General features: G+C 30.8%; 1 protein-coding gene across 10 annotated transcripts in view; it reads left to right on the top strand.

Annotated features, from left to right (window-relative positions):
- The window catches only part of LOC106070043 (zinc finger homeobox protein 4-like), a 309,151-nt gene extending 301,205 nt beyond the window's left edge, over window positions 1-7,946 (top strand). For all 10 annotated transcript variants that reach the window (XM_056036650.1, XM_056036654.1, XM_056036652.1 and 7 more), the window contains one exon: window positions 47-7,946. In XM_056036650.1, coding sequence (XP_055892625.1) covers window positions 47-828 — 782 coding nt within the window. In that variant the 3' untranslated portion in view covers window positions 829-7,946. The remainder of the gene's footprint in view (window positions 1-46) is intronic.
- Window positions 7,947-11,307: the final 3,361 nt, after the last annotated feature.

Below are 11,307 nucleotides of genomic sequence, written 5' to 3' on the forward strand. Positions count from 1 at the left end.
TAAGTTGATGTCGTCAGTTTCAAAAATGTTTTTTTTTGTTTTACAGGAACTGAGCATATGATGGCTTTTGATCCCCTTGCTTACGGTACACCTCTAGCATTACTACAAATCCCAGCTGCAGCAATTAAGTCTGTTGGAGAAAAACTATCAGAGGCTGGAGCTGTACTAGCTCGCTACACCCAAGACTGTCAGGCTCTGGCTGACCTACACAGTGTAGTAAGCTCTGCAGACTTAACAGTGGCAGCTGAGGCCACATTGGATGTCGGCTACATCTGCAAAAAGTGTCAAATGGTGTACCCAGCCAGGGAGTCCTGCATAGCTCATCAGCGAAGCGTTTGTCTGTCTTCAGCCTCTTCTCTTCCCAAAGGATTTGAACCCATCATGAAGCTGGAGCAAGTTCAGTATGAATGCAGAGCTTGCAGTGAAAGATTTTCCACTATTCTGGAATTCAAAACCCACTGTTTACAAGAGAGTCACAAGACTATGCTCAAGAAGTTCAAAGCAAAGGAAGCTGCCCGGAGAGAAGCTGCTGGTTCTCCAAGCTCCTCTGCACCGTATTCCTCATCCATTGGCAAATCTGTGTCCCCATCAGGCTCGTTTACATCCAAGCTGTCACTAACATCCCCATCTAACAACAACAACATTAACAACAATAACAACAACATGAGTCCAGCACACTCCACTAAACCCTTGCACCCATCACCTGCTCACCAATTCAACAAGCTCGTATCCTCACCAACCTCACCAGCGATGTTCAGAAGCAAACCCTTGGCTCACAGCCCTGGCTTCACTGAAACTGGTGAGATGAAAAGACTGAAGGCTGAGTAAAATTTTGTTTGAATGTTTGACACACACAAAAACTACTTGAAATTTGAAATTCAGTGCTAGAGATAAAGAATGCTTATCAAAAAAGCCTAGTGCATGCAATTTGCTTATCACATATGTACCTTCATCATAACATCTTTCAAGAAAAAATGTATTTTAAAATATATCTCAAATGGTTTTGTCACTTCTAGTGATAAAACATGAAAAATAGCTCTAACAGTTTTATGGACATTTGTGTAATTCCTATCAAATTCAAAAAAGAAAAAAATTGTAGCTGTGAGGTAGAATAAGCAAATCCTGTTGACAAAATTCAATAAACATTTTGTCTCTTTGTCCTAGTGGGAAAAGACAAAAAAACAAACAAAACAAAACAAAAACTTATGTTACTGATTGTCCAAATGAACTGATAAGTATAACAGGTCAAGGCCACTAGACATCCTCCTTCCCCCCTTTCCCCCCCCCCCTTTTTTTTTCCCAAATACAGTAGCCATTGTTTCATGGCCACTGAAAGTGGTGGAGTTCATTATTAATATATTATCAGCATTGGAACTCAACACACTGTGTTCATTTTTGCTGTTTATAAAAAAAAAAGCTGCACTGTCCATTGATCAATGATTTATAACTAAAACAAAAACTCTCCACTAGTTGACAACCATGTACTGAGATCACTGCTTTAGTGTATCATTATTATTTGTGTCAGCACCACTGTATGCGACCACTGCAATACTGATTCTATGTGGTGTAAGTGCCAGCAGAGCACGTCTAACTTAATGCATGTCAAGTATTTTCCATTATACTTTTTGATTTAAATGTGACATATGTAGTGTTACAATCAATGTTGTCATTGATCTGTCAACTAAATGTTACGTTTCTATTAATCTAGGTTAGAAATGTTGACTTATAAATCTATACATGTGCTATTTAAAGTGATGCTGTCTTGATGCTGTATACTTTGATCTGAATTTTTTTTTTTATGTCTTGACATTTTGGCTCATAAAATTGTATTGCTCTAGCTGCCTACAAGTTTTGCCCAGATCTTTGTATTTAGTTATATTGTTTCAGTAAATGGCTTTCGTTTCATAAATGTTCAGCATTTGAAAATAATATTTGTTCTATTTCTTAATGTGTCAATAAGTATGAACAATTGTTAATTAATTGTAAAATAAAAACAAATTGAAATCTCTCAGGATCTCTCTCTTATTTGAAAACTGTAATGGCTGTTATATATATATTTATATATATATAATTATATATGTGGGTTATGAATTTTACGAAAAACCTATACATGTTGAATTGATTGTTTTCAATTGTTAATGTTATCATTGTGTGCTTGTAAAACCGCTTCTTTAAAATTATAGTCTTTTTCTCAACTTTGAATTTTTCATTTTGTTTTTAACTTACGAGTAAATAAATATAGCTTTAGTTATAAGGCGCTATCAAACATTAATTTTTTTTTCCTACATGATAAGAAAAAAACTAGTTGAGAAAAAAATCTGAAAAAAAAATTTCTATTTAAAGTTCAAAATGAATGTTTAAATATTTGATTCTAATTGTAAAGTTTAATGTTGTCTAATTTGTTTCAAAATTGTATTTCAAAGTCTAACTCAAAACTATTCATCTCGTTCAAGTGATATCTCTGTATGCAGGTGTTGTTCCTTTTTGAAATGATTGTTGACGTTCATATTTGTGTACATCATGTAAAAACTATGAACAAATTCACTGTATAGAGAACAAACTTTGATGACTTCCCAGGGATCACAGAAGTTTATATATATATATAAATAACTAATATTTATGTCACTCTTAACTCTCAGACTCATGCAATTCTTTGCAATGAATATTTGTTCTATGTCTGGTATCAACTTAATAAATATTTAAAATAAACAATGAACATTTTTCTGTCCTACAATTTTCTTCAGTTTTTGTTGTAAAGCAAATGATTTCATTTCACTCTGTCTTCTGTTATCTCTTGTTCTTTTTCATAATTACCTCAAATTTTGTACAAACTTTTTTTCTTTTTCTTGTCAATAATGTATTGTAACTTGGTCCGTGTCTTTAGCCACAAGTTTTCTTTGGTCTTTCTTTAGTATTTTGATATATATATATATATATTTAATATATATATATGTGTGTATATTATTTTCTTTTCTTTATATACTCATGGTCAATGCATCTTTAGTACAATTTACTTTATACAGCTAGAATTGTTCTTTGGTGAACGATTGTTTTTAACTAATAAGTTATGTGGTTCACAATTGAAACAAGAATTACAACAACAAAAAAAAAACTCTTAAAGACACAAGTCTTTATTGTTCATAAATGAATTTTTGACCGGCTGAAATTATGTTTGGGATGTTATTCACACTGAAGATTTGTAAGATGTGTTCTGTCTTGCTTGAATTGTTTCATTTCTGCAGTTCAAAATGTGTTTGAGCTTGGGTAGAGAACAACCTTTCTAGCCTGTGATTCTACGTGATAACACGCCATGATGTTGACTGTGTGGTGCATCCAAAACTTGGCAGCACAGCTCAGTGTGCATCGCAGAACTCTTCTATGCCCATTGGTTTCAAGCCAGAGTTGTGATACATTATTTTTTTTGTTCATTTCTTTCTGGATCTGTTTCTTCTCTGATTTTTTTTTTTTTAAGGATTTATGTTGGTTGAAAATATTTGTATATGTGTCATGCTTAATAAGTTTATAGATCTGAATATTTTATCTCAACAGCAGGATAATTTGTCTGGAAATTAAGAAAATGTTGGGGTTTTTTTATTCAAATATTATTTTTGGATGTCAGGGTAGCCTGTTTAAATTTCTTTTTTTTCTGCAATTTTTAATCTCCTGAAGTCTTCTATTGAAAAGTGTTTTTGGTTAGCTAGTTAAGATGTATGTTCTAATGAAACATAATTATGTTGGTCTTCAGACATTAATTCCCTTGTGTACTGCAGTAAACTTTCAGCTGACTCCTCCTAGATGACTGTGTTATCAATGGTGTCAAGTCATTGTGATTGCTCTCTAGACAATGAATTTTTTGACCAAATTAATTGGTTTGGTTGTGAACTTAATTTCATTTGAATTTTTTTTTTGTTGCATTTTTCAAGCATTGCCAATTTTTTATCCAAGCATATCAGTTTGTTCTTTTCCTTTTTTAAATATTTTTATTGCAGTTCTTGGTGTTTTAGTTAATTTAATCAAGGGCTTAATTGCTAGAAAATATCTGTTTTTTTTTTTTTACTAGAAATGTTTTTGGTTTACTAGACAACTTAGCCTAGAAAGTGTATATATCACAGTTAATGTGGCTTTTGTTTTGAAATGAAATATTGATTAGCTTCTGAATTTGTTCATTTTTTAGTCAAATGATTTTGTTTTTGCTTACCATTAAAGCTAAATAACTTTGCGCATAAAAGCTGAAATATATATATATATATATCTTCATTAAACTATTTTTTATTCAAGTGGCAACATTAAATGTGGTCTACTTTTTTGTGTGTGCAACTAGATGCACATTTTGAATGATGAGTGATTAGAGTGTTCTTCATTCTGTGAATTGTATTTATATGATCTGTCATGTAAATAAAACTATATATATATATATATATACATATAAATATTTTTATTTTTTCATCATTTTGTTCAAAGATATATTATATTCTCATTAAAGTTGTTACTGAAAATCAGACAAGATCTCACTACACTGTTTGTCCTGACTGAAGACTGACGTTTTTTCAAATTAAAAAAATGAATGTTTGATTATGATCATTAATCATATTTAAATTCCTCCCTTTTTTGTGAGTGTTTGAGGACAGTTATGAACATGAGATTTTTGGGACTGACATTTCATGTAGCACATGTTTTGCTTATCAATAATTGAAAAGGACAATTTTAAATGTTTTTTTTCTTTTGACACATTATCTAGATGGATGAATGTCTAATTGTTGTTTACTTTTTGTTTCTCTATTGTCTCACTAAAAAACTTAGATCTGACTGTATAGATTTACATTGTTAAATAATCATGTTTATACATTTTCTTTTATAGAATCAATATTCACCAAAAGAATTAGACTGTCACCAGTTAAAAATGCTAACTGCATCCCTTGCACTTTGCTCTATAATATACATATGATAAAAAAAGAACAATAATAGTCCATGACATTTAGGGCTGAAACATTGACAGAATCTAAACTCTTTATTTGCATGACATTTTGACATTTTTATAAGCCACATTTTATGAACATATTTTTTTTTTGCTAGCCAAAATATATATTTAAAAAAATCCATGACATTATAATGATTTTTTTAAACTTGGAAATTGTTATATTCAATGTTGCGAACCATTGCTTCAGGCCAACACAGTATTACCTAAAGGCTGCCTTGTCTTAAAGCCACCTGTAAGAGCAACCTCGAAATTCTCCTATTGCGAATCGTGCAAGCAAAGTTGACTGTAAAATTGTGAAATTAAAGTCTTACAAAATGAAATGAATGTTTGGCAAACAGTCAAAGCAATATATATTTGTGCTAAGAGAAGTCATGTTGACTATTTTTCTCCTTGTCCTGGTTGCTCTTACATGCTTCGGAGAAAATAAGACCAACACATGTAATATGTTTTTTTTTTAAAAGTAAGACTTATCCAGGGATCTATGTTTCTGTTTGCTTGCTGATCATTTCTGTCAGTCAACACGTTTCATTTCACTTGTATGTACTGTTGTACATTGACATGTAACTTTGAAAGACCAACAAATGGAGACGAATTCTAGCCTACTTTTACCATCACTTGTGATGAGATTTTTTTTTTTCAAACTTTATAAGAATGTAAGGAAATCTACAACTGATTTAGGGAGAAGGAAAAAAAAAAGAAAGCTATGCAAAACTGAAAGGAATAATGATTTCATCTTAAAACTTAAAGCTGTTAAAGTTGGCACATGAAGTAGTTTAACAAAAAAAAAAAAGTAAATTATTGGACTATTGATGAGAGCTATGCTTGTTGTGTCTGCATCTTCCTGCTCTGTCACACTATGCTCAATCTTTCATGTTCACTTGGAGCTGAGCTTTGATATGTGTAATGTAGATATTAAATGATAAGCTTCAAAACAATGGAGTAGCAGCCCTTGCCTAGAGAGAAAGCATTTATACCATTAAGGCTTTTTTTTTTTTTTTTTTAGTTCAGGCTTCAAATGTTTCTTCTCTTGTAATGTTGCTAAATATTTGTGTATGCTTCATTGGTGAGCACGAATGGAAGGATTTTTTTTTTTGTGTTTTTAAAAACACTTGAATACTATTTTAATCCACTCAATTGAACGTTTATGTTCAGTAAGTCTTATGAATAAATTGTGACAGAATTATATGGACAAAAAACTCAATATTGGAATTATTAACATAATATGAATCAATTCTGGACATTTTCTAAATAATGAATTGAAAGTTCAAGCAAGCAAACCAAAAATAAAATTCAGTAACAAAAAGTTGTGCCTTTTTGAAATGTCTTGTAGAGCTACCAATAAGGAATCACTTGAGACTGTTAATTACTGTAGCCTCTAATTGTTTAACTGTGCCACATCTGGACTTGGTCCAAATACCTCATTTCTGTATACAATTATAAACAGGTGGCCTTGTGTTTCAAAGCAGGTTTTTTTTCCTCAATTTATTACTTTTTTTTATATTATTAAAGAAAAAAAACACAACACAAAACCCAAGAAAAACCCAGAGAAGTTTTTTTCTTTGTAAAAATGTGTTATTGTTTTTATTTTTCATGAAACTTCTGTTTAAAAAGAGAACTATTTCTGCTTGTACGGAATGCTTAGCAGAGATCTGGAGCAATGTGTTGTAGAGTTTTATGTATATATTGGCATCCATTTGTTTATATTATACAGTGTATTAAATTAATCTTTTTTAACACAAATCTTTTTCAGTGTTTTTCTTGTCCAATGATTTTTGCTGTTCAGAAGTCTCATTGTCAGTGAAAAAAAAATATTTTTTTTAGAAAATATTTTAATCCATTTTTTTTGTTTTTTATTACAATGTTGTCCTTACACTGAAGTCAGTTATTTTATGATTTCTAAGAAAGTAGAGAAAAACCAAACAACTTTGAATTCAGTGACTAATGATTGTATGTTTCTTCAAATTCCAAAATCATTGTTTGTTTAGCTGTTGTGGTTCTTTAAAAACTGGTGATGCCACAGGTACAACTATTTCACATCATATTAACATAACGATGCATTTATATATGTTGACATATATATAAATATACATATATAAATATATATTTAATTTTGTAATTTTCTTGGCTCTAGTATCTTTTTGTTGGACTTATTGAGCCATGAAGCTAATTATTGGCTTGACTTAGAGTCAAAAGAATTACAGCAAATGGAGAAATAAAAATATTGATATCATTAATGAAAATCTTAGGCTTTTACTAGTTGCTAAAAGAAAGTCACAGAATACATTCAACACGAGTCCATAAACACATTTAATAACAGCAGACAAGCTATAGTTAATTCCCCTTTTAATTACCTTTTTGTAAAAAAAAAAAAAAAAAAAAAAACCACTATTGACCCACTTGATGTCAGTATTTAATATTGAACTATAATTAGACATATATTAGGGCAATATGTTTGGATTATTCATTTTTATCTTTTTTATGATGTCAACCTTTTTTTTTTAAACATTTCAACTTTTCATCAGTTATTATTTAAATTAGTGTAACCATTTTGACTATCGTAAAAATATCTTTTCTATTATTTGTTATATTTTGCTTTGAATTTGAATGGTTCTCTTATTGTGTATCATTTATCAAGCACATAACTACATTGGAGCTTAAACACATACACATATAGACATTTTATTTTTCTCTTGGTTCTGTGTTGTTTTGATTTCTTTTTTTTTTCTTTTTTTTCAAAAGAAAAAAAAAACTTATTATATAAAATGTTTTTGTTTTTTTTTCTTTATGTAGTAGCTTGGCAATATACCAATAAATATGTAAACAATGAAGGTCAGAGTTCACTGTACATTCTAAATGCTGTGTGTGTCTGTATGTTTGTTTGTTCAGATTTAGTTCACTCTAATATCTTTTTGTTCAATAATGATTGTCTCTATTGAAGTATAGTTAATAAAACAAAATGAATGAAACTAACACCAACATTTGTTCTGTAGATCTCTTGTAACTTAAACCTAGATACATTTTGTTGACCTGAGGAACTTAGGACAGGGCTAGGGGAGACAACTCGAAAGTGTGGTATTACAAAGTGGTATTACATAAAATAACTACAAGAAAAAACTTGAGGAATTTTATTTTTACTTTAAAATAACTTTATTTCTCTGTCACATGATTGTTTTTTTTTTTTAACAAGTACACTTTACATCTATTGCAAAAAAAAAAAACTAAGTCACTTTTTTTCAAAGGTAAAAATTTTCAACCTCATTCAAGCACAATAGAAGGTATACATTTACTATAATCATAATAAACATATGTTACACACACAATTACTGTATATCAGCTACATGTTGGATTATAGATGACATAACCATGTACAAAAAGACACAGTTTAAAAAAACATCTGACCATATCTCTAAGACATGACAAAATCTCACTAATAAGCTATGCACGCATATCACACAACTTATTATTTTATTCTGCATTAATTATTTGTTCTCACTAGACCAAGAAAAGAATAAATTTACTTTTTTTTTCAAAAATCTTACTTTGACTTAAATCTTCACATGCCATCGGGCGGCAAGGTGTCTTTATAGAAATCCCCATCAATGTCTGCAGCCTGTTCGCTACTAGTCTCTACTGCCCTGAGATCCTCTGTGAAGATGCTGTTCCATGTCATGCGAGTAACAATGGCCGGTTCCAAGCCCGGATGATATACGTGAGGCTAGTGATTTAATCCCATATAACAACAATAGCTACAGAAGAAGCAATCATCGAGCATTTCTCTCAGTTAATCCAGTGTACAAAGACTGCAGACGATAACTTTGACCCCTAAAGAAATAGGCTTACTGCCTTTGTTCACAGACGGAGAGTGCGAAAAGAGAACGGAAACTAGACCTATGCCAGATTGGATGTGTTAAACAAGTCAAATATAAACAAGTCATTAAGACGAACAATCTTACAACTGTATCTCAATAATATCTCAAACAAAATAATTGATTGACTTAGTAAATTTTTTAAATTGATTCTTGTTTTTGTTAGGTATAATAAATAAATGTTTAAAGTTTCCACTTGATCAAGAATGGGTGTGCGAGAAATAATGTGATCAATTATCTAAGGGGATGAAACCCTACATATTTAGCCATATCTGCGAATACTGAAGGATACTTTCCATTGTTCATTTCAAGCAATATAATTAATTGCCTTTAATTAATTGACCAATTGGTTAATTTTTTTTTATTCTTGTCTTGTTTATTTCAATAAATAATTGTGCTAAGTTTTTATGTGATCCGAGAATGGGTGTGGGAAAAATATCGTGTGTACAAACTTATTACCAGACAGACTCAATGAGTTGATAGAAGCTTTGTAAACAAAAAATGCTAATTGTTACTTTATCTATGTACATCATGAACAAGAAATACTACACTGTTCCTTAAACTTCGGTCTTGAAGGCAATACCCAATTACCTTACCTTTACTTTCAACAATTGTTCTATGATTAATGTGTTTGTAAAAACTGTCTAATTGGCAGTACAGTGAAAACGCTTATTTGATCGTTATAATTTTTTAAGAAATATAATCATCTTAAAATTACTTTTACTTAATAAGAAAACGCTACATCGGAAATTCCCGCACTCAACTTAACACTTTTTTTTTTTAATATACAGTAAAGAGTTAAACATGAACATTTTGCGCACCGCCTTATATAGAAATCATAAGCTGGACTGTTACTAGAAGAACTGGATCGTGCCAAGCTCATTGGAAAGACTCCTTGTAATAATGTAGCACGACAAGATACTAGTAGAATGAAACACTAGAGATCACTGTAAGCTTCATTAAGGAGACATGAACTTCTAAAAAAAAAAAAAAATATTTTACTTTTTAATACAATGATATGCAGATATAAAAAAAAATATAGATTAAAAGCCCAGTTATACATGCAATAGGGGTGAACAAGAGTAAATGTTAAAAAATAAATGTGCAATAAATGCGATTTCAAATGTCTAATATTATCAGCTATTATGTACCGCTTTTTACAAAATTAGTTGAAGCGTGGGGCGAGGCTTTTGACTGTAAAGACTGGTGCGTTGAAAGCCTTCCTATGTCTATTTCATATTTACAAATGAGTTGACCTGTTGTAGACTGCTGACTTTTTACATTAAAGAGATGTTATTGTTAAAATAATCATTTGCGAGAGAGTATATAAAAGGCAATCAGTAATGGGGGGAGGGATATATTAATCTCTTGAATTCTCCTCTACTAAATAAAAGTCTTAGTTGTTAACTAAAGTAAGCTATCAGGATTTTTACAAAGCTTATATCAACTCACTCTATCTGTCTATCCGCCTGTCTGTGTGGTAAAAAGTTTGTACACTACATTTCCCGAACACCCAATCTCAAATAAAGCTGAAATTTCGCACAATTATTTCTTTTACCTGACAACACAAGAATCAATAAAAAAAAAACTGTTAATTAATTATTGGTAATTATTTTTTTATTTTTTTGGTATCTTGAACAAGGGAAAAAAATTGTACTTGACCGAAGTGGTGATATTAGCCGAATTAGTTCCCTGTATAGGTCGCCGCTCTAAATTTAATCAAACAATATATACCTAATAACTACTATAAGTATTTTTATGTTTTTTTTTAATCCGGAACTGTAGAATCCAAAGTTTTAGAATAACTTTCAACAAAAAAAAAATAAATAAAAATAAATTAAAAAATAAACGTAAAAGATTTGAAAGGCTAAGTGAATATGTCTTGCTAATTGAAACCTTGAATATTCAAAAACTTGTCAAAAATAATTCGAGTTCACTTTTGTTTTTAAGAAGTAATGAGCTGAGATAACTCTCCGAAGTTTACGAACTGGTTCCTTTCAAAACCTAACTCCATGTGTCTGACTGTACAGTCTGGTTTCAGAATTAGTCAGGGGCAATAATTTGGCGTAAGCCGATGAGTGTGTCACACAATGAGTTGGGTGTATCGATCAGAAGATCAATTGATTATTTGATTAGCGGTTGTTCCATTCTCATGATTTTCGTTTAGATAAAACTAATTAGTTCCTTTCCTTCAACACATCGTGTGCTATTGCGTCTGTAAATATTTGTCTGTCTGGCCAAAAGTTTGTACACGTTATTTCTCCGACACCCAATCTCGGATCAAGCTGAAATTATTTCTTTTACCTGACAACACAAGAATCACTTTTAAAAATTTAACCAATGTGCTAACTTTTGGCAATAAATTATTGTGTTTGGTATCTCTAACAAGGGAAAGAAAAAGTACTTGACTGAAGAAGTGGTATAAGCTGAATTAGCCCCACTTTATAGTAAGCTGTCTTTGAG

This window comes from Biomphalaria glabrata, chromosome 7, assembly GCF_947242115.1.
Source record: "Biomphalaria glabrata chromosome 7, xgBioGlab47.1, whole genome shotgun sequence".
Lineage (NCBI taxonomy): Eukaryota > Metazoa > Mollusca > Gastropoda > Planorbidae > Biomphalaria > Biomphalaria glabrata.